At 35.6% G+C, this 25,565-nt stretch overlaps 1 protein-coding gene across 1 annotated transcript; it reads right to left on the bottom strand.

Moving 5' to 3' along the window:
* Positions 1-19,569: 19,569 nt before the first annotated feature.
* Positions 19,570-25,491, bottom strand: LOC120254049 (homeobox-leucine zipper protein GLABRA 2; the record flags this gene model as incomplete). The annotated part of the gene is made up of 11 exons (XM_039262198.1): positions 19,570-20,125; positions 21,189-21,275; positions 21,370-21,641; positions 22,019-22,193; positions 22,342-22,551; positions 22,644-22,745; positions 22,875-23,057; positions 23,195-23,379; positions 23,523-23,721; positions 24,434-24,551; positions 25,283-25,491. Coding segments are annotated over 11 exons (2,124 nt in total), but the record flags the coding sequence as incomplete, so codon positions are not given.
* Positions 25,492-25,565: the final 74 nt, after the last annotated feature.

The raw sequence follows: 25,565 nt of genomic DNA, 5'->3' as shown, positions 1-25,565 counted from the left end.
AACAATTGATTTCGACAAGATAACTAAGAATTGGTTACTACTAATACTTCCGTTCCCTGTGGATTCAACTACCCACTCACCGGGGTATTTTATTACTTCGATACTCGCACACTTACGGTACACACATGCAATTCGGTCATATCAGAAATCTTACTGTAAGCTAATGACAATATCTTATATAGATAATCTCCCCCATAGAGAGAGATTATCCCTAATCTGAAGACAAAGTAGAGATGCAATTTCTCCTAAATGCCACTCTACATGATTGCAAAGAGCATGGAGAATGTCACTAACTCACTTTGAAGGATTGTGGGAAAGGAGTCCCCAAAGTACCCTAATTGGAGGCATATTCACTATCCTCTCTAATTACGGCATGTCTATACTAGGTGAGAACTTTTTTCTAATCACAAAGCACATTAGAAGTATGAAAACTGGAGGCTCTCGGTACAGTAGCAATAACACGGTGAAAACACGCAACTAGACTCAAATAGAGATGATTGCAACTAAGAAATCAATTAAAGCATCAAAGATCCAACAACCAATGTTAATGAAATAAAACCTAGAGTTTAACTATGCCCAAACATCTACAAATTAGCCCTCTATTAAAGGAGGGCAAGCATTCAAGATAGAAATAATAGGAGGAGACATGAAAAGCATGAAAATCCTCTTCTTAATCATACTAATAGAGGACTACAGGAGAAACCCTGAAAGCTTCCACGAACACCAAAAGGTGAGCTTGACGGCTACGACCTCCAATCCCCTTAAATGTGGATCCAAATTTCCCTTCAAATGGCCCCTTGAGTGCTGGAGATTCATCTCTTTTCTTCCCTAAGTTCACCTAAAAAGAATCGCCCAAAAGAAAAGAATTGAATGTCCTAAAAATCTTTATCAGTTCTATTTATACCTGACTGCTTACGAGTTGCTTACGTGTGTAAGGACACGGCCGTAAAAGAGCTAGAGAAGATAGTCGTTAGTCATACGAGACCACTTACGACCGTAAGTCATGTCTGCAAGATTATTTGTTTATATTACGGTCCAGCTTATGGCTGTAAGTGCTAGACCGTAAACTTCATTATATTGCTTCTTATAACTGCCCTTATAAGCATATATTGTGGTCATAAACTCCTCTAGATATTCCTTACGGGTATCCTTATGGGTGTAAGTCTTGCCTATTAGTTCTCTGATTTGGCTGTAAACCCCCCTTACGGGTATAAGCATTCCTGCAAGGTTCTCTGGAATCTACTTACGCCCGTAAGCCACCCAGTTTACCTTGTCTTTATTCAATTGATGCCGAGAGAACTCCAACTCCTTCGTTTAAGGTCTGGAATGCTTCTTTTGGCTTTCTCTCATCTTGAAGTGCTGCCCTAAACCTGATGATATAGAACGCACTAGATTTAACATCAAATTCCATATTATAGTTGTAATACATGCCGAATGAGTGTACAAAATGATATGAAATACATAACATTGTACACTCATCAAATTTCCCGACACTTAAGCTTTTGCTTGTCCTCAAGCAAAAATAAACTATTACAAACCAAGTGGAAAGAGTCCAAGGCCTTGGGTGCTCAAGAATTAGGGAGTTTCACAAGTAGTTAGGGTCTCAACAATACAGAAATGCTAATAACTTGAAGTTCCAAAAATAGTGAACACTTTATTAAATATTATCATTGTGTGTGTGTGTGTGTTATAACTCTCTACTTCACTTCTTTTGACCTAGAGGACTTCAAAAAGCAAAAATTTACTAATTACTTCTTATTTGCAAGGTGGTAGTTTAACACGATTCTTAAGGTAGACTTTTCCCACGAGCGCTCATCGAGCGGCTTTCACGCTTAAGAGAGGTAGCTTTTTCAACATCATTCACTAGAGTACGGTAGCTTTCACTCACCTAAAGAGGTAGCTCTTTCTCTTATTAGGGCATATGTAGTATCAAACTTATCGAGAGTAGCTTCACACTTCAAAAGAGGAAGCTCTTTCCGTTTCACAACTTTCTTTCTCTTTTTTTTCAAAACAAATTCTTGTAAATTTACAGAAATTTTTCTTTTCTCCAGATAAAGTAAAATGAACAAAATTAAATGAAGCCCAACAATGGTCTAAGTTATTACATTAGAGAAGTTGTGTGCTCTAATTAAGTAAATAGCCAAGAATAGAGTGCACACTAAAAAAAATAGAACACAAAAATGGAACAAACTTACATGTGTCCACCCTATTACTAAGAAACTCCTACTGCATTACACATGCACCGTCATAAGTCAAACTTGGTAGGTAAAAAAATTTACAATGAAACTTAAACCCCTCCCCCACACTTAATTCACACAATGTCCTCAAAGTGTGTAAATAGAAGCATGCAAGACAATATAAACAAAAATAGGAAGGGAGTGGAATACAATTACTTCCCTGGTTTAAATTGAAGAGTTCATTGATGCTTGGAATTGGTCTAATGTGTCCATTCTTGTTCCCCTAGCAGTTGGGGGTTACTCAAGGTCAAGAAATGACCGAGTAAGCATCCCCTTTGTAATTGAGGATGTTGGGTGTCGCATAGAAGGCTTGCGAAGTATAGAAAAGAACATTAACGCTAACAAAAACAGAAAATAAAATCCAATTAAGGTCTCAAAATAGATACAAAATAGGTAGGGTCAACCCTTGCCAAAATACTGAATACAATGTTTGAAAATAAAAGAATAAAATAATAGAACTAATGCTCGGCGGCGTCTGACGGTGCGGAGTCGGTCGGTGGATGTGGTGATGACGGGGGAGTTAATACCGGCGGAGCTAGACCTAGAGGAGGGACCAAGTGGGCTAAAAGATATAGGGCACGGTAGAGTTCAACCTCAAGCCATGCCGGTGTCTCCAGGATAGTCTGCTAAACCTCTTGCAATTATCGTATCTCAGCCTACATCTCCTGAATGTGTGATTAGCATTAGGGAGGAGCCGCTACAGCGGTCGGAGATCCTGCGGGTGCAGTGGCCGATGTTAAGGATGACTTACTGTCGGACTCATCATCATCAGCCGTGACAGACAACCATCCCCATCAGGCATAAAGTATCCATGCTGAAGGTTGTCAAACCACCTACGGTCTCCTAGCCTTGGAGCCAATCTCCCAGTCCTATACCCCTAATGCGTCGTGTAATGTATAGATAGGTAAAGATCTCACCCAGGCATACGTATTGGCCCTAGTGAACAATAAAATCATCCAGTCCGTAGCCAAGGTGGACGGGGCAAGCTCAACCAGATTGAATAAGAAAAGAGCTCCTGCTGTCCTACCACTCGGGTGCTATCGCCTCTGATAAGTGCTTGTGTATAAGTAATATGAAGTATACTTTTCTTACATTGAGCATTACTTTTATCAGATCTTATGGCTCATTTGTGTGTATTTGTGTTCTTTTGTGCATTTAGGGTTGTGGAGACAAGTTTAGGAGAATGGAAGCAAAAGTAGATCATGGACATAATTATTGATGAAGTCCTTGGAGTGAACAAACATGAAAACACAAGTTGTGCTCAAAGATATGTGGGTATGCCAACCTCTATTGTGCTTAAGTGAATACACAAAGTGGAGGGGCACAAAAGCAGTCACACTCATGTGTTCCGACTTGTGCAACTTTATCAAGAGCTTTGTCAATGTGGTTTCATTGAAGACGCGTCACGATCTATCGCATGGATGTGTGCCCATTCATGTGGCCTCAATGAAAAGAGTGGATTTGGGAGCATTTCGGCGAAGCACTGTAGCAGTTTACTGTAGCAAAACATCGTAGTGAAATTACTGTAGCAGTTACTGTTTACAGCACGCAAGTAATGAAGACCTAGAAATTCACACGAGCATGTGGAAATTACCCATGCCTGTGTGGATGCCCGATTCCAGCCTTAAAAATAACTCTTTGAGAGTTTCTTTTGAGAGGAAGATCCTATCTTTAACCTATCTTTAAAGGCGCTCGCTGCTAGGGTTTGGAGAGGCTTTTGCTAGGTTTTTGGAGCGGTCCTACTGCATTCCACATCGAGTTCCTTTGAAAGAGGGCTATTGGGGGAGCTTTCATTGGCATCGATTCGGCGAGGTGTACCCTAGATTTGACAAGGGAACCTTTGTAGAAAATGAGACGGCTCCGTAAGACCATCGATACGGACTACAAAGGGGTTTTATCTATGGATTGCATGCATTTACTTTTGATTCAATTGTTGATTGTGTATTGCTCCATAGAGAGCTAAACCCCTAGTGGGTGCTTGGACTTGTGAAGCCTAGGATGATTTTGTTTCATTGACTCTTATTATGCTTCTTTAATTGATGTTTTAATTGAGTTTCAACCTTGAACGCATGTTGATTTGATTTTCCCTTAGAGTGACACTAGGGTTGAGAATCCATCTTGTTAATCCTTGTGAATCAATGACACTTCATTAGGGTTAGACAAAGCAAGGTTGAAGAGGGTCGAGAGGGTGAGTTGAGAGGTAGCGGAACGTTACATTTCCCTTCGGATGTGATTTATCCTACCTCCACGTTCCAAGAGTTCTTTGCGATCACAATAGAGTAAAGTACTAAGAGACAAACTCTACTGGGGCTTAGTTACGCAAGAAATAGAGTGAAGTGTTGAAATAATCCTTAGTGTTGAGGCTTAATTGTAACTAGGGGTCTTTCGCCTGGACCAAAGGGTAAAATCTATACTAGGGAATGGGGTTTATCACTTGGAATCCCTATAGCTTCAAGCAACCTTACACAATTTAAGTCATCAAGAGTATCCCTTTCCGCCGGGGCATAGTGTAAGGGTTAGTTATGATTGACCTTAGGTTTGGGACCGTGTGTCTTTGGATCTCCACGACTCATTAAACTTCAATTAGGAGGCATAATGATTAGTCTTGTACTTGAAACAATAGTCCTAGGATAAGCAATGTCTGGTGCCCCATCTTTCCATCGATTACCTCTCTTTATTCCTAGCGCTTTCTTTTTTCCTTTCTTTATTTTCAATTGCATTGATATTGATCACTCAAATCACAACTTGGTTTTCACTATAGTAAAATAGCAATACTAGTGTTTCTGAGCAACTATTCCCTGTGGATATGAGCACCCACTCACTAGGGTACTTTATTACTTTGACAACCCGTGCACTTGTGGTACACACATGCAAGCGGTGTGTCAGCCTCGCCTTGCAAAAGATTGGATGATGGCAGCGTGTACATACTTGAGAGCTGGCCAAGTATGGAATAAGACGTTGGTGAGGCCTAGCTCATAGCTCCGTCCCCGGCTTAAGTGTTACCATGCTCTCTGAGATGTGACGTCAGATGGAAAGTCAATGAGAAGCTACTCGTACTGAGAGGTTTTGGTATAGTTGATGTCATACAACCCGTCATCAGAGAGAACTCGGTGTATCTCATCCACCGCTTCTCCTTTAAAAGCTGGAAATGGTTAATGCTGGCCCTATCAAACCCCACCAACCCTCGGTCTACCTCGAAGATGGACAAGACCTCAAGGGTCATGTCTCGGTAGGCCTGCTCCTTGAATGAAAATAGTCAACTCCATCCTCCCGACTGCATCATACGCCTCACTTCCTCCTCCAGCCCCACCTGAACTTGGATAGGTCAATCCACCGTATAGAACTGCCTAAACTGCTTCATCCTTAAGTGGGCAAAACCACTCTCGGAAGTAAACCTCATTAAATGTAGGGGCCAAGTAGACTGGAGTGGTCGAGGTCTCCTCTACTTAGAACTGTACCCAAGATTGATGCCTTGGGTCTCTTCCTTTTCCCGACCCATAAGCTGCCCTCTTTGCTCTGACCATCCTTAGAGACAAAGAGGAAGAAGAAAACTCGCCCAATAAAGAGCTTTGGGAATGGTCCAAACCCATTTAAAAACACTTGAAATCAAAAAAGGAGAATGAGGAGAAGTAAATGGGAGGAGAAAACGGCACCGGAAACCAAAATCCGGTGAGAAATAATTCAAAATGAAGATCAAAGGTTGCTCGGCTCCGCTAAAATCCCTAGATGCTTACGGGCATAAGCCACGACTGTAAATCTCTCAAAATAAATAATTACGGTGTACTTACACCCGTAAGGCCCATCCCTATACTGGTACATCTCCTTTACAACTGAGGTTATAACCGTAAGAGTCTGAGCTTTATCTTCCACACGCGTTTTGACTTTAACTTACCGGACCGTCTCCTTACGTAAACACTATAGCCCATAAAGTTCTCTGTCTTGCTCTTACGGTCTCACTTACTGCTATAAGGTGCCTATAAGGAACCTTGGTTTTTTCTCATGGAGGTTACGGGCTGTAAGGATTTAAAGTATACCCGTAAAGTAAACTGGATGACCCTTACAGCCTCACTTATGGGCGTAAGGGCCCCGTAAGAAACCTCTGAAACTATTCCCTCCAGGACTTACGTGTCGTAAGTGCACTCATAAAACTCTCCAGAACAGACTTGCGGGTGGCTTACGGGCGTAAGATGCCCGTAAAAGCTCTCTGTTTGAGACTTACGGCCCTAATTATGGGCATAAGTAGTCCCGAAAGCAGTCTTGGACAATGAGCAGAGTTTCCCTTGATTTTCTGCAGTTAAGCTCAAGTACATATATGATCTACGACACATAAAATGAGTTTTCAAGAGTGACAAACAGCCAACCAACACATGAAAATTCAAGACACGCCAAGCAAATTATTACTAACTCATGTAAAACTACAAAATTTCTACTAAAGACTCCAACTCAACAAAATACAAAAAATTTTGCTTGGGTTGCCTCCCAAGAAGTACTTGTTTAACGTCATGATCATGACATACCTGGAACGCACAAGTGAAGGAGGTTTAAAATAGAAGCACTTCTCAAAACCAAAATTAATGTCTCTAAAATAGTGTCCAAGTGTGAGATCAGAGAAAATAAGGAACTTACCAATGAAGTTAACTGACTCGAGGGTTATCTCTTTGGGCGAAGGTTTCCTCTTGCCTTTCTTGGGGGAAGTAACCTAGCGCCAATGCTTCTTTCTCATGCTTTTCCTCGACCAAAATTGTTGCAAGCAATGGGATGGTCTTTTTAACATGAGGGTCATCTAATGACTCCTCGAAAGGCTCCTTGTGTAAAATTTCTTGCACACATTCATCAATAATTAAATCAATTTTGTCAATGAAATAAGATGTATCATCAGAAGTAGAAGGATGTTTCATGGCATCATATAAGGCAAACATGACTTCCTTATCCCCAACCCTAAGAGTCATTCAACTAATGCTAACATCAACTAGGGCTTGGAAGGTAGCTAGGAAAGGCCTACCAAGAATGAGGGATACCTCAACATCTTCATCTACATCTAAAATCACAAAGTCTACCGGGAAAATAAATTTGTTAACCATAACCAACACATCTTCTATGATTCCCCTAGGATGCCTAATGGAATGGTCCGCTAGTTGCAAGGTCATCCTAGTTGGCTTAAGGACAATAAGTCCAAGTTTTCTAAACATGGCGTAAGGCATTACATTTATACTAGCACCTAGATCCATAATGGTTTTTTCATTAACCAAATCACCAATGTTACAAGGAATAGTAAAGCTCCTTGAATCTTTCTTCTTCATCGGTAGTTGGTATTGAAGCAATGCTGAGATCCCCTCGCTCAATGTAATCAATGACACCTCTTCAAATTTCCTCTTGTTCATTCATAAACCCTTGAGAAACTTAGCGTGCTTCAACATTTGAGAGAGAGCTTTAACAAACAATACATTAATGTACAATTGCTTCAATAGATCTAGAAATGTCTTGAATTGTTCGTCCATGTGATCATTCTTCAATCTTGATGGGTATGGGAGGTGAGGGACATACTCCTTCACTGGTTGTGGTGTTCTCTTTTCATTAAATGGAGTGGTCTCTCTCTCCTTTGTCATACTCTCCACAATCTCAATTTCTGGTTCCTTTTTCTTCTATCACCCTTTTCACTATCTACCCCCACTTCATTACCACTCCGAAGAGTGATAGCCTTGAGATGTTCATGAGGGTTGGCTTCAGTATTACTTGGTAAACTCCCTTGAGGATGTTTAGACAACAATTTAGTAATTTGCTCCACCTGATTTTCTAGATTTTTAAGAGAAGCCTGCTAGTTTTTCACCGATGCCTCTATACTCTAGAATCAGTTTTTGGACTACTAAAACTTAATATCTGTGCTCTAAATAAATCAAGTAAGTACTTCCTCCAATATGAGTCTCCTATCATTTTGCCGGTGAGGAGGAAATCCTGGTCGGGGATTTTGCTGTTGTCCTTGATTTCCCAAAGAGAAATTTGGATGATTCCACCATTCTAGATTATATTTGCCATTGTAGGGTTTTCTTACTACTGGAGGGAACTACTAATGAAGTCTAACTATAGAGCAATCTGTCAAAGCATGTCCTCCCCCACATGTTTCACATGCCATAACTGTAGCCGGCTTCTGAGTAGACAAGTTATCCATCTTTTGGCTCAAAGCTTCTACCTACGTTGCTAGTGATGTAACTTTACTAACCTCAATCATCCCGGCTAGATTTCCAACTAACTTGCCTCTTAAGTTCCATTGATAATTGTTTATGACTATTTCTTTAATCAACTACTTAGCTGCCTCTGGGGTCTTACTGCCAAGCGATCCTCACGTTGATGAGTCTATACGCTACCTAGTACTCTGATTGAGGCCTTGATGGAAAATCTAAACTTCCATCCATTCAGGAAGATTGTGATATGGGCATTTCCTTGACAAATTTTTTAATCGCTCCCATGCCTCTAATAATAATTTCAATATCCAAGTATGCATAAGCTGTAATCACTTAACACAACTTGGTCGTTCAATGAAATGGGAATAAGCGAAGTTTAATTAAGTTGTCAGAGACATTGTTAATCTTCAACATATCACATACCTAGAGGAATCCTCCTATGTGACGATTAGGATCCTCGTCCAGTAGCCCATGGAACTGTACTGAATTCTGGACCATTTGTACAAACGTAGGCTTAAGCACAAAGTTGTTTGTTATAACTGGGAGCCATCAAGAGTGGGACGAGTGTAATCTGAAAGGGTACTATGTCGGTTCTCTTGATTTGCCATGGTATCCAACTACTACCCCTCAACACTCACTGTTAAAGATTCTGTCTTGTTCAGTAAAGCTATTCTTAATCTGGTTCCAATCACTCTTTATATAATCCTTTTGCGTTATGCCAGTCTTGTTGCCTTGCCCTTTGGGTGACATACACTAATATCAAACAAAAAGAAAAAGAATCAGAAAAAATTAAAGATGAACAAAAGTAAAACAAATAAGAAAAAAAAAAATGACTAAAGTGATGGAAATTCAAATGTTCCTAATATCACTAATCTTCCTGGACAACTGAGCCAAAAACTTGATAGGGATGCAAGTGTATGGTATCGATCGCATAATAATAGTGTGTGTAAAGCAGAGTGTCGGTCCATAGGGAAGAAAGCGAATACTAGTAATAGTTCTAATTCTGAAAAATAGCCTAAGTGACAAAATAATGTGTGTGGGAAAACAAGAGAATAAAATCAAGAAATACGAAAATGAAACTGGAGGGAAATCGAGTGAAGAAATTATGTCCGAGCATAACATTCGTCAAGGGTTATAAAGTACGGGATAAAGGTTTTCTAAGTATGCAATCCTATTTAAACTAAAAAGTTTCTAGAATTATACTAAACCCCAATTTCTGAGGCAAAGAGTAGCTGAATAAGTGCAGAGCTGATACACACATCCATACAATCACATTAATACTCTATGAAACCTTACTATCAGCTAATGGAAATCTCTAAAATAGATAATCTCCCATTAGAGAGAGATTATCCCTAATCTGAATACATGAGTAGAGGTGTGATTTCTCCTAAAATCCACTCCACATGCTTACAAAGAGCACGGAGATTATCACTAACTCATTCAAAAGGATTGCGGGAGATGAAGTCCCCAAAGTACCCTAAACGGAGGAGTACTCACTATCTTCTCGAATTGCGTTATGTCTATGCTATGTGGGAATTTTTTTTTTCCTTGTCACAAAGCACATCAGAAGTATGAAAACTAGGGGCTCTCACTACAGTAGTAATCATTCATTGAAAACACGCAATGAGACTTAAATAAAGATGATTGCAATTAAGAAAAAAACTAAAGCATCAAAGATCCAACATTCAATGCCAATGAAATAAACCCTAGAGTTCAACTATGCCCAAACATCTACAAATTAGCCCTCCATTAAAGGAGGGCAAACATTCAAGATATAAACAATAGGAGGAGGCATGAAAAGCATGAAAACCGCTTCTCAATCGCTTTGATGGAGGATCATCGTATAAGCCCTAGGAAAGCTTCCACTCACACCGCTAAGGTGAGCTTGAAGGCTACAACCTCCAATCCCCTTAAATAAGGATCCAAATCTCCCTTCAAATAGCCCCTTGAGTGCTGAAGATTCATCTCCATTCTTCCCTTACTTTTCCTCCAAGAATCACCCAAATGAAAAGAATTGAATGCCCTAAAAATCCTCATCAGTTCTATTCATACCCGATTGCTTATAAGCTTCTTACGGGCGTAAGGACGTGGATGTAAGGCTGGAGAAGATAGTCGCTAGCCTTACGGAGCCACTTATGGTTGTAAGTCAGTCTATAAGGTCTTATGTTTGTGTTATGGTCCAGTTTACGACCGTAAGCGCTTGACCGTAAACTTCACTGTGTTGCTTCTTGCAACTGTCTTTACAGTGTATGCTGTGGTCATAAACTCCTCTGGATAGTCCTTACGGGCATAAGCTTTTCCCGTAAGGTTCTCTGATTTGGCTCTTAATCACGCCTTATGGGCATAAGAATGCCCGCAAGGTTCTCTGGAAACTACTTACGGTCAGTAAGCCACCCAATTGCCTTGTCCTTATTTAAATAATGCCGAGAGAACTCCAACTCCTTCGTTTAAGGTCTAGAATGCTTCTTTTGGTTCTCTCTCGTCTTGAAGTGTTGTCCTAAGCCTGAGAATGTAAGATACACTAGATTTAGCATCGAATTGCACAATATGGTTCTAATACATACCGAATGAGTGTACAAAATGACATGAAATGCATGAACATTGTACATTCATCAAAATTTTAATTTAGTAAATTGTTCATATCATCCCTCCAACTTTCTCACTTGATCAAAAACTCCTTGGACTATTTCATATCCCTAAAAAATTCCTTTGTTTTCTGACACCCTCTGACAGCTTACTTTTCAGTACTTTTGTCAGAAAAGTAGCTAGCATTGACTGAAATTCCCTCAGTGTTTTTAAACAGAAACACAAAATAGCAAACAAAAAACTAAGATATTAAATATTAAAAAAATAAATATTAAACAAAAACATTACATATTAAACGAAAACTTATGTAGTTAAACGTAAACGCACAATGTTAAATAAAAAAATATACTTGATAAATGGGAAGTACATTTCGTAAACGGGGTAAATTTAGATTTTTTTTTAAAATAAAATAAACTGATGGCATGAGTTGCAGGGATTGAAAAATAAGTAAACTGAAAAAAGAGGCACTGTCTTGGAAATTGAAATGTCAGAGGGACTACAGGGGATATTTGAAATGTTGCAAGAACTAATAAATAATTTTCCTCTTTAATATTTATTCAATTATACATCTTTTACCAGGTAAATCCCTTATGATTATTGATCATGTTAGCATGTAAAATAATTAATAAGTATCTGTTAACCATTCAAACAAATTATTTTTTCTTAAATAATTAAATGCCACATTTTAAATTTTGGCTTTATGACTCACATTATCTCTAGCCACCCTGAAACAAGGCATGCTAGCGGCCCATGGGTTTAGAAGCAAATTGAAATGTAAAAAATAGCCACCAACCGTTTATTATTCCACCTAACCCTTCTGGATTTTACCTATAACTATGTACCATTTATGATTGATATATAAAATTGTAAAATTCTCCTCTAATAAAGAAGTTCCTTCTACTACTTTAATTGCAGTTTATTTCTTTTCTCTATTTTTTAAATGCAAAATAGAGAATTCTGCAGCTTTTTTTTTAATATTGCAATATATATATATATTCATGAAATTATGCATTTTGTAGATTATTTACCAAAATATGCATTTTTACTGGAAAACTTGAAAACTAGAGAGCATCTCCCATTTTCATTTAAACAAAATAAAAAAAAGGTGAAAGTGGGAGATGCTCTCCAGTTTTCCTTTTTTTTAAATATATATATAGATATCCGTCAGTAGGGTCACTTACAACCATATATATATATATAAATATATATATATATATATATCCGTTAGTAGGGCACTTCCCACTTCATACCACCTCCCCTTCATTCTCATTTTCTCCCCTTCTAATCGTATTTCAACTTCTAATTGTTTGATATTTTAAACTTACATGTGTACGGGATTTCTGTTGATAATTTTGGATGGCGTTCTTAAGATTACAGAATGACCACATAGATAATTTTTTTTTATACTTAGATAACCTTCTATATTATTAGGTTATTTTTTTATTAATAATTGTATTAAGTCATTAGTATATATTAATAATTGTATTATGTAATAATTATTAATTGTATTAATAATTGTCTTATTAGCGCCCCAAGCATGTTTAATTAGATAACCCAATATAACTTTAGGCTAATTTTTTTTATTAATAAGTGTATTATGCCATATTAAATTATTGTATTAATAATTGTTACATTAGCGCCGAAGCATCTTTATTTAGATAACCTACTATATTATTAGGTTAATTTTTTTTATTTATAATTGTATTAAGTCATTAGTTTATATTAATAATTGTATTATGTCGTAATTATTAATTACATGAATAATTGTCTTATTAGTGCCCAAAGCATATTTAATTAGATAACCCATTATATTTTTTGGCTAATTTTTATGAATAATTGTATTATGTCATAATTAATTATTGTATTAATAATTGTTATATTAGCGTCGAAGCATGTTTGTTTAGATAACCTACTATATTATTAGGTTAATTTTTTATTAATAATTGTATTATGTCATAATTATTAATCATATTAATAATTGTCTCATTAGCGGCCAAGCATGTTTGATTAGATAACCTGCTATATTATTAGGTTAATCTTTTATTAATAATTGTATATTATTTTTATATTAAAATATTTTACCTATTTAAGGTTTAGATCTTATTGTTTAGGGTTAAGAGTTTATTCTTTAGTGTTTAATGTTTAGTTTTTCCGGTTAACTATGTAGGGATTTGGGATTAGGGTTTAGTGTTTAAGGTTTATGGTTTAGGGTTAGATAGATGATGTATTATATAAATAACACACCAATGTTTATGGTTGAGCGTGCAATCATATTTAATTATTCGATGATATATGTTTGGATTTATGATTTTTTTCGTGTCTTATATTTTTCAAGTCAACCTATTTTATTTTTTATTTGTGTTATTTATTATGAAATTGATTAGTTTATAACTTCTTACAGCCTGATTGGGTTCTAAGGTGTAGACATGTGTCTGTTGTAGAGCATCCACCTGAAATCATAGGCCTTTTAAGAGAAGACAAATTCTACCATGCGGCTCAAATTCCTAATTTATGAATTGATGCCACTCTTGTGAGCGCATTAATGGAGAGATGGCGGACAGAAACACACACATTTCACCTTAGATGCAGTGAAACAACAATAACGTTAGGAGATGTGACGCTATTATTAGGTTTGCCCTATTAATGGCCCACGAAGTTATCTGAGCAGACTTCTGGTTTAGGAAGTGTTGTTTGTGTGAAGATTCTCGGAGTGATCTCGCTGGCTGAGCAAAGAAAAGGTCAGAGTATAACACTAATGTGGCTTGAGGAAACATTTGGCATGTTGTCATATGATGCTAGTCAACGAGAGATAGAATGTTATTCACTTGCTTATCTCCTAAGGCTTATCGATTGTGTCCTCATGCTGGATATGTCCCAGAACAGGGTTCATCTGAAGTGGTTACCACTTCTGAGGGATTTTACATAAGTAGGAAAGCACAGTTAGTATTCAGCATATCTAGCAACCCTGTGCAGGTCTTTATGTCATGTTTCCAACAAGGATATGAAGAATATCAGTGGATTAATGATATTATTTCAATCATGGGTATGGTACAGGATTTCAAATATATCCCCTCAAACTTGTTCTATCGTATCCATTTCTTTGGCCCGTAGGTTTGAACAAATTAAATTTGATGCTTCATTTTCTACTCAATCATAATAAATTAAATTGTAATTCATTTCTCATTTTTTAGGTGGGTGCACATTGAAGTGGATGACGATAGTTGCAACAACAAGCACAATGTGAAGGTATACAAGAAGTTACTAGATCGCTTAGAGATGCAACAGGTAATGTTGTTAAAAAAATTGATAAATACATGCATATCTTTTAGGTATTAATAATCATTGATAATTTGGTAAATAACTTTGAACAGTTTATATGGCGGCCTTACGATGCGAACGAGATAATAGCACAAGTGCCGCTTGACATTTTTGCTGACAGACCTTTGTGGACTGCATTTACATTATTGATTTGCTTCGAAGTTGTTGAGTTGCATCAAACCGATCCGGGTGACAAGATAATTTGGTTTTGCCCAAGGTGTTCCACTTGCTCTAGTTTGCATTAGACCGACCCATGATTATAATCTATGTGGTAGAATCAACACAGATTAGACACTGATGCACAAGAGATGGATTGGATATTGGAGAGATAAGGCATCATGTTGCCTTACCCTTCATGTTCTTGCCAAGAATAACGCAATATCGGTGGAATATTATGAAGCATTTCCTACAATAGTTGTTGATTTACCACCATCGAGTCCTCGTATAAGAAGACGTTATTAGCATGGTTCTTGTGCCAAACATGATGAGGCTAATATTCCTTATCAACCACAACAAGAGGGGATACCAGCCATTTCACTTATCAGATGATATCAACATTACTCGAGCGTCTCATCTCCATGGATTTCCTCCAATTGAGCCCAAAAAATACTCAATTGATTTCGGGATGGACTTTGTGCGGAATTTCTTTGAGTATCAACCTCATCCCACCTATGGAACACAGACAATCTAGCCATTCAACTCCATTTTGGCAACAAGACTAGGAATCACCGCCAAACGCTTTCGTACTTTGTTGTGAACCTGAACATAGCTTCAGCGATGCACGATTCGGACAAATCATCTGATGATGATCCGCCAACCGACCAAGAACAAAGACCTAGGCCACGGGGACTGCCTGAAAGAGATATCCATCCATCTCAATGTTTTACAAAGAGGTGGCAATGTAAACGATAGACAAGACTATTGTATTAGATGTTGTTTTCCTTTATTATGTGTGCAGAATGTTGTCTACTATTTTTTTGTTGGTGTTCTATATTGTGTAGTTATTTATTTTTATATATTTTATATATTTTTGCATTTTTTTTCTTCATAGGCTTAAACAAAGTTTTTAATGATAAGTCATTGCATGTTATAAATATATGGAAAGCTTAAATCATAAAACATTATAACAAAGAAGACATTTAGATTACATTACGATAGACTACTTGGACAGGCTATGCTGGGATAACTTCGATGACTTTGTCCTTCATTGCAATATAAACCACAATGTTTTCGCTGCACACCTTCCCTAATATCCATCTTGTTGTGAATCCTTCTAGATTTTGGTCATCCTCTTGTCAGTCTTCTTATCATAACATCAGGATGTAGACGTTTACCATTATAAGGGTTACAATATCCCTTATTTGATACTAGCTCAAACTCTTTACGATATACATTAAAAACTGTAATGAAGCCTATACAAGATGTCAACATATTTCTCTCAATGTAGTCGAATATGCAAGCATGTTGCAAGGACATGGCGACATGGAAAATGTAACATCCAAAAAGTACCGCAGTAGCACCAATGCGTTGTTAGATTGATGTGATAACTTCTAGCTATAACCCCACATTGCAGGGGTGACATCTCATCCACCATGAAAGACTTTCTCTTCACGGTCAAATTGAAGATGAGGTTTGATGTGATCTAAGCTTTGCGCTTGTACACCTTTCCTCACAAACAACTCAGCAAGTCGGAAATTACATTAACTTAACCATAGTTATTATGGGAACGTTTCTTATTCCCTTAAGCACTGAATTAACACATTTTACGAGGTTGGTTATCATGTGACCATACCTTCACCCTTCTTTATCGAAGGCTTGAGCCCACTTCTCCCTCGGCATGTTATCCAACCATCTCGCCACCTCTACATTGTTGTCCCGTAGTAACCCATAACAGTAGTTAAAATCTTGAATGATTTTTGAATAACCTCAAATAATCAACCTATAAAGTTAGGATAATTTCAACAATTAACAACAATGTAAGAATTAGATTAAGAAAAAAAATGAAACTTGTAACTTGCTAATATTAACAACTATTTGTTGCATTTCTTTGTTTTTGAAATAGCGCATGAAATTGGCTAAGATATATCTGATGCAAGTAAACATGGTACTCACATGGAGCACTCATTTGACGCCCAAGCGATCTAAATACTGATTTGATAGATTCATGATGATCGGATATGAACCATATTCCCTCTTGTGGTGTTACACTGGAACGCAAGTTGTGAAAGAAGAAAGTCCATGCAGCTAGCGTCTCTCCTTCCACGATGGAAAAGGTAATCAGCAGGATGTTTTTATTACCATCTTGTGCGACCGCCAACATTAAAGTACCTTTGTATTTACCATAAATATGTCTGCCATCTATTTGAATAACTAGTTTGCAATATTTGAAAGCCTCCACACATGCGAGAAAGCTCTAGAAAACTCTATGAAAGATGTGAGTATCACGTACTAGGTAAGGTCCTTCATATGTTAGTTGGGTCTCAAGATCAACTATTGTCCCAGAAATGAACTGTTGTAACGCTGATAGCTATCTTGGTAATTTATTGTAGGACTCCTCCCAATTACCGAATTCTGTTTCACCCGCTTTTTGCTTAGCTGTCCATACTTTCCTATATATCGGTGTGTATCCATATCGGTTTTCTGATCTCCGCTATCAAAACTGATACATTAATGCTTGGCTGGTGTTGGACTAGCAGTTGTATTTCCTAACAAATCATGTTTGAATCAAGCTTTGAATGATCCTATGAGATCATTGCTGATGCACACGTTTGAGCCCCAGTGTACTTTGTAATTTCCCAAAGCTGCCTCCACTTGCTGTAGGATGCGCGAACCCTCCAATTTCATCCATCATTGTATGACTTGCATTTTTCGTTGCTTCACTGTCATCTTTGCTTCGAAATCGCATACCTATATGCAAATCTTCATTTTTTGTTGCTCCGCGTAATGTATCAACATACAATAAAGGGTACTCCGGGAATTATTGTGTGGACATTGCTTCCAAATCAATCGCATATGTGCTGGAAGCTCCATTGGCGCCATCGTGAAATTATTGTCGAGAATAAGGACGTTTTTGATATTGCGGTTTTCTAAGTGAATGTCATCAATACTTGCTTCACTATCCTCCCCAAAGTTGTCACTGTCATCATCATCATCGCCTCCACTAGATCGACCTTACCCATAGAATTGGGTTTCATGAGCATCATGAAAAGAACTCATTCCGCCTTCAGGATGTTGTGAATTAGTGAAATCAATATTGGATGGTGGATCATCTGTGTCCTCCACTCCGTAGAGAGCCTTTCAGGTTCATTACCTTGGCATGGTGATGAGGTCCTCTCCCGTCCCATGTTGCGTTGAATTTGGGTCATCTGTGGTGGTTTATTGTTGGGAAGAAGCACCTTAGAAAGTTGCAGTGCTAAACTTCGTGTACAATTCAATAATGCCAATATTGGGATTTTTGTTGTGGTAGTCGAACATCATTTGAACATCTCAGTCATTACATAATTTGATTGATCGATAGCAAATCTTACCGGATCTGGAATAAATTGGAAGCCAGTATTTGATACTTGAAACGTTTTGGTTGTCCGCCTTCTCAATGCTTTCTTTAATGGATCTCTTTAAGTTTTTGTAAGAGATGTCGTCTTCGACTTAAAAATATGATTGATCCTCTAATGAAAATATAATTGTGTCTTCACTTACAGTGATTGAACCATTGTAGTAAACCAAAAACGAGTGAAGTTTCTACCATTGTTGAAGACGAGAAGAAAAAGAAGTAAGGGTGCGTTGAAAGAGAGTAATAGTATGCAAAAGTGAAAATGGGCTACTAAGGTTGGTTTATATAAGGAGTTCGAATTTTGACTATTTTCATTTATGATCATTGCATGTTTGATCGTCCTAATTATTGACCAATGCAGGTTTGATCATCCTAATTACTGACCGATGCAGGTTTGATCGTACTACTTTATACTAATTAGTAATCGTGCATATTTGATTGTCCTATTTTGTACTAATTACTAACTAGTGAGGGTTTGATCGTCCTACTTTATACTAATTACTAACCGGTGCAGGTTTGACTAACTATGCAGGTTTAACCGTCCTACTTTGTACTAATTACTGACCAATGCAAGTTAGACCGTCCGACCAATGCAGGTTTGATCATCCTATTTCGTAATAATTACTGACCGGTGCAAGTTGAGCTGACAGACTTTGTAATAATTTCTGACCGGTGCAGGTTTGACCATCATATTTTCTAATATTTTCGAGATTTGTATTTTAATAAAAATAAAACGTAAAAAAAAATATATATATATATATATATATGTACTATTATTTTTTTAATATAATTTTTAAAAAATAAAAATTCTTAACGACAGCTCAGGGAGAGCTGCAGTTAAGAAGTTTAGTTTTTAAAGAAAAAGGGTATATGCTCTCCCGTTTTCTATTTTTTATTAAAAAATTAAAAAATTGAAAATCGGAGAATCTCTCATGTTTTCATATTTTTTTTAATTAAAACATTAAAACAGTAGCGATTCTCTCATTTTCTTTTTCTTAAAAAATTAAAACAGTAAAATTTTCCTCATTTTAACCCAATTTACGCATTCTGTTAAATAATGCAGAACATACGTAATTTCATAAATATTTTTTTTTCAAATATAAAAAAAAAACTAAATTCTACACCATGTTAAGAATAAGCCAAAATTAGCCAATATTATTAATCTGTTGTTAATTAATTTATGCATCTTTCTTCTCTTTTCATGCTAAATGCATTAGGAGAAAAGGTGAAGTTTACTATAATTTGGCCAAACTGGTTGAAGCAGTGATTAAAAGAATGAGATATAATTAATTAAGTCTTCAAGTTCATTGGAGAGAATTGCCATGCTGTCGAAGGATGATAAGAAATGTATATGGTAATTCTTTAATACAAGAGATATGCATTAGATACAGTGATTCACTCATTTATATATGCCTAATGTTACTCCAGTCTTTTCTTTTTTCATTCATTTAGAATTATTTTAAGCTGGAATATGTTTATATATATATATATATATATGTGTGTGTGTGTGTGTGTATTTATATGTAATGAAGATCTGATGAAATATAATGAAGATATGAATATTTGGTAATAGAAACAATGAGGGTTCTGTGAAAAGTAAATTAAATTTCAGTTGCCAAAAGTTATCCTTAGAATTAGAAATGTAGTGCAATAACAATGCTACTTCATAAATGATTTTTTATCTTCCTTCCCGCTATCATGTGAATTACAAATGTAAGACATTCCTTGTTAATAATTTGAATGCATTGCAAACTTTACAAAAAAATTGAGAAAACTATGGTAATTGCTAGTCTACCATATATATCCCAATTAATCTAAAAATAAACAGATAATTAGTCAAATAATTAAACATACACATAAATAATCATCCATTACTCATCCACATAATTCATGGCTTCCTTAATGTTACCCAAAGTGCATGACACAAGGTTATTTATAGTTTCAAGAGAACCCATTGACATCTCCATTGAGGGAGAAGAACTAGCAACCATTTGGAAGGCTATTGTGAGCAATGATCCCTCTTCTATGGCTTTCTCCTCTGGCTTAGAAGTGATAACAAGAGGCCTTGTTCCCATATTATCAGGGATTATGGAAAAGCCACATGGCAAGATGGCAATGTTGTTTGAATCACAACCGTTCATTACCGCATGCATGCATGCAACGTCCACAGGACTGTAGACTATCATAAACTCAAAGGAGTTCTTGCAACTGTCCTGGACAACCCACGGATTACTATTATTCTCTTCACTCCTTGCCTGCATTAGTCTTTCAAAGCCTTCGTGAGTACTTATTTATTATTTTGGATCAGTTATTGTAACTCGTCCATGATGAAGTTGATATAGTGCTTGTTTGAAAAAAAAAAATACAAAATTATTAAAAAAAAAATCCAAAGACTTATTATTATCCACCAAACACTACCAACTTCACAATTTGTGACATTTTTTTTTATTTTGAGAAAAATGACAAATGTTGTCACAAAGATAAACAAATATGAAGATACATCAATTAAGATGTTTAACAACTTTTAAAAATAAATTCTCTTGTTATGCAATTTTAGAAGGCAAAAACATTGTTTGTCCTACAGAGACCCACACTAAGACTAGCAAACAACACTAATTAACAGAATTTGGTTCAATGTATAGTGTGTGAACAGTATTGATGAACAGTATTGCACGAATAACGTTTCCAACCTCCGACTCCTTGCACACTTTGTGGTGAATTGCCACTAGACTAGTAGTAGTTTTTCATTTATGATTATATAATGACTTGTTTGCTTTTATATTTTTGGAAATAGTGAGTAGTGTTTATATAAACCACATAATCTGATTTTGTGTAAATATATATCTAGCATAAATAATACTCTTCTAAGTTGATATTCCTCCTTTTTTTTTTTATTAATAGGATAAAATGAAGTGTGATAATAAAATGAAGTGTGATAATAAAATGATGTGTGATAAAGCTATTTAAGTTATTGAAGGAACAAAAAATCTTGGTTTAGGAACTCATAAATATCTACTATATTTCTAACAACTACACATGTTATGCTAATTCTTTAGATTGGAATAAAGTCTATAATAATTAGCATTTTCAATATAAGAGCCCCTGCTCCCTACTTAACAGTTATATTTTTCTCCTCTATTGTTTTTTTTTTCAAGGCAAGAGGAGATCAAAGAAGACTATATAGTAAATTCGTTTATATCATTCATCCTTCAATATTCCTACTAATTGTAATTTATAATCTATATCTATACCCTATATAATATATATATATATATATTTCCTCAAAGTTTTCTTGTAAGATTGGAGAAGAAAACTTACATGTATAGTGACCATGTTTCCATGGTCTTGTCCTTTTGCTATGTTGGCTATGGTTTTTGTCGGACCTCCAAATAGCATGACATCCCACTAGAAATCAAAATAAACATTTAAATTTTTTATTCCTGCCCACATTAAGTTTAGGAGTAACATATGAAGATAAGACAATAAACTTAAAACTTACGTCATCTCTTCTTGAGTCTTCCCGTAGGAAATTATATAGAGTTGTTGGAGAAATAGGCAACCATGTTGATGAAACTGAACAAAGGATTAACCCAAGAGGCTCACCAGGCTCGTTGTTGTTCTTTCTAGATGTATAGAAGATTTCTTCATGATTTTTAGTTGATGCTTTAGTCCATGATCGGCATTTAGATGAGCCAATGGCCTCACAAAAACTTGAAGTCATCCGTTGAGCTAGCTTTAGAATGCTCCTTCTTCCGGCAATATTGGACACTCCTAAGAAAATCTTTATCAAGAAAATTTCTCTACTAAATAATATAAAATTTCATCTATGTTCTTGACATACTAGAATCATTGTATCAATCAAGATTCTTGAACATTTGCATGTAGTCTCTCTCACTGAACATTATATTTTGTGTCCTTTTCTTTTTATTGTTACATTCAAAACTTCTTTTTGATTTGTTAATCTCTTCTATACTTTCTATTCATTTTTAAAACATATGTGCCCCTACCAATTTTGGAGGTTTTAAAAGGTTTATGCATAATTATGACTTTTTTAGGTAGATGCATGTTTTTCTTATAGATGTATACATGTATTTTTCCTAAATCATAGCAGAGCAAGGAAACAATGTGTGAAGTGAGTTGTTGCTAACCATTAGAATCCTTTGTTGGGACATTGGTTGCCATGAAGAAAACAATCCTCTCACATTGGAGTTGAAGTGTTGCCATCCAATGATGAGCTCCAAATGCAAGTCCTGTGCTGATTATCGATCGATAAATTGATGGAATTGGGCCCTTTTGACATTCCATGTGCTCCACCCATGTCACCTGAGAACCATAAGCCACAAATTTCTCATTTTTGATAGCATGTTAGTATATCATTATGTACATTAATAGTATATTAGACTAGTCCTTTTCGTATTCTTATTCTATTACAATTTTTCAATCATGATTTGAGGAGTGGTTAGGACATTACCATGCAATGACCATTAGGTTTTTCCTCTATGATGCAGCCTGAGGGCCTTTTCCTACATTTCATTAATGAAACATCTATATTATCTTCAATTTCATCAATGGACACATCAAGAATGGCCCATCTATTGTTGCTCAATTTCTTGCAATACCGAACAAAATAGATTTCTCTCGTTGGTACCATTGGTGTGACCATTTGAAGCTCTGTAAACATCTGAAAACGAATCCAATGTTAATAATCATCGTCTTAAGTTTTCACTTTCCTGCATGATGAACTAGTGAATATATATTTATTGAAAAACTCACCAATTGTGCGGAACCGTTAATATTGCCATTTTCTCCGTTAAATATAACGTACATTGTAGCTGCTTTGGAGATCATGAATGGAAACATCTCCTTCCATTTTTTCTTTAAAAAAAACCAAAATATGATCAATAACATGGAAGAAATGGTATAAACATTTGATTGATAATCATTCAATTTATTATCAAATTAAATGATTTATTTGGTATATCCCTTTTATAATTAAATGCATACCGCATCCATGAAAGCTTTGAGCAAACTTGAGATGTCCAAAAAGACAATGCCTGATTCCCTAGAGGCCTCAATACGCTTCCTTACATTCCCATTACTGGAAATTTTTGGTGAAAATTCTTGAATGTACTCGTCATAATTCAATATTTCCCTGCCTGTTTCAAAGCTTCTGATCCACATTGGCTCCTTGTGTTGTATTAAGAATCAAAAGATCACAAATAGACTATTCAGACAAACACAATACTAGGCATGCATGTAAATGCTTAAAAACATATACTCTTATGATATACTAAAAAATTAAATATATATATATATATATATACCTGTAATGTGGCCATCTTAATGAGTTCTTCAAGTGCATGTTCAAGGGTCTCCAACATCATCGATTTCTCTAGTCCAAAGAAACCACTATGGCAATCCATTGAAATCGGGTTCACTATTTCATCAGCACTTGCCATCATCGATAAGCTATGTCTCGGAGTTCCGTTCTTTACTTCTGTCAGTTCTTCTCAACTTCCCTATCTACAACATTCGAAAAACTAAACTCTACATATACAACAAGCAAAACAGGCTATAATCGAATTTGCTAATGATTGAACTGAAACTCAAAATTTAGTAATATTAAATATTAATTATTTTATTAATCATTACTAACCTCTGCTTTAAGCCGAGCATTCTCGATACGAAGTTGTTGTTCTTCAGAGGTCATTACCGTGTCTTTACTAGAGATTGCCAAGCCACAGTTAGGACAACAAGCTTTCTTTATCATCTCCCTCAAGGACTTGTTTTCCTCTTGTAGTTTCTCCATTTCTGTCTTCAGTAGCGAATTTTCATGCCTCTCTTGCAGTGCCTGAGACAATCCTAACCAAAGATTGTTACCTTCTCATTTTCATCATGGTTGTTGGGTCAGCCCCCATTCAGGGGGACCTACGAATAAATGTGGTTCCACCCAATTCTCCCCAACAATCCTCAACAAAGGAAACTGAAATTTAAGTTGAATTTGTGATTGCAACTAGTTGTTGTGTATAAAAACTATTTTAAAAAAAATAATAAAATAGACAAACCATGTAATAATTAAAAGATTAATAGAAGGTATTGGACAATTTAAAAATAAGCATTTTATCAAAATAAAAGATAATAAACACAGGCTATATCAATACTTTTTAATTATAACGGTTTCAATTTTGATTCATTCTAGACTTTTGTTGGTATTTATTTTTATTTTTGTAGTACATGATGTTAAAATTTATTAATATTGAAGAATTCTATTGCAATAATAAAAATTGTAATAGTTTCAGTAAATACTTGATTAGTTTTTATTTTAATTTTTATTTATAATTGTTTATTTGCATAGATTATGTGAGCATTCTTTTTTATATACACCATGTGAGAGAGAAACTTTATTACCATTACTTTGATTTTTAAAGGATTCTCCACTTCATTATTATCATTTTGATATTTGAGAAATTCTATTATTTGATTCCTATCAAATCTCTCCCTGAATTCTTATATATATATATATATATATATAAATATTGTTCTCAATTTTTATATAAATATACCTTGATTTGAGTGCGTCTGTTTTGAAACCAGAACTTGACTTGTCTTGGAGCAAGTCCTAATTGCTTGCTTAGTTGTTCCCTTTGCTTTTCATCTGGATGAGGCGAATCCTTGAATAACCTAATAATTTGTATCAATTAAACATTAATACATACATTTAATTATCTAATCATCTTTCATCACTTTATGTAATCCTTTTAAAATTAAAATATCTTTATTATAAAATGGTGGATTTGTCATTTTGTAGGTTTAATTATTATTATTATTATTTTGATAAAAGGTTTAATTTTTCAAAAAACTTTTGAAAAACATGTCTTTTTTCAAAGCAAAATTATAATTATTGTAATTATACTTGGGCAAAATTAAAGCCATTTTTTAATAACTTGTATGCCGTTGATTATAATGTTAATAAAAAATAATTTTCATATTTAACAATATTATTAAAACAAAATTTATATTTAAAAATATATACAAAAAATCCATATATATATATATGTGCATAATATTGTATATATGGCTATATGGAGATCAAGTATGATATTTTGTTCCGTCATAAATCTTCATGCTATAATGTTTTAGCTATATATCTGTACTTGTTTTTGCTCTTCTCGTTTTTATATTATTTTTTCTACCAATTGTGATCATGGCTTATTCATTTTTAAATTTAAAATGTGGACATGCCATGGGTAGGATTGGTGTCCCAGTCTTTTAACTTAGGAAGAGAATGAAATTCCAATTACGTAGACCATATATATATATATATATACATATCCAGCCTCTTAATTATTATTTTTAAGCCAATCAACTATCAAAATAAATAAATAAATAAATAAATATAAAAATGAACTCACCCTTCCATAACTCTAATTTGGTCAGCTGTATGCCTGTGATACTTTTTCCTCTTTTTGCCATTGCCAACCTCTCCATCTTCATCAACTTCTACAACATCATCTTCTGACTGCCATGCACCTCCATTGTTCTCACTACTACTCTTCTCCACCCCATTCTCCTCCTCGCCGTCCTCCACCGTTTTCTCTTTTACATTTCGAAACACACCTGCCTAATAAACAAACACCTCAAAACTTACACATAAAAAATAAAGCTGTAATTTAAAACTATATATATACTTCATTA

This window comes from Dioscorea cayenensis, unplaced genomic scaffold, assembly GCF_009730915.1.
Source record: "Dioscorea cayenensis subsp. rotundata cultivar TDr96_F1 unplaced genomic scaffold, TDr96_F1_v2_PseudoChromosome.rev07_lg8_w22 25.fasta BLBR01000323.1, whole genome shotgun sequence".
Classification (NCBI taxonomy): domain Eukaryota; kingdom Viridiplantae; phylum Streptophyta; class Magnoliopsida; order Dioscoreales; family Dioscoreaceae; genus Dioscorea; species Dioscorea cayenensis.
Note: the sequence above shows the minus strand (reverse complement) of the source record. Positions and strands in the feature narration are given on the sequence as shown.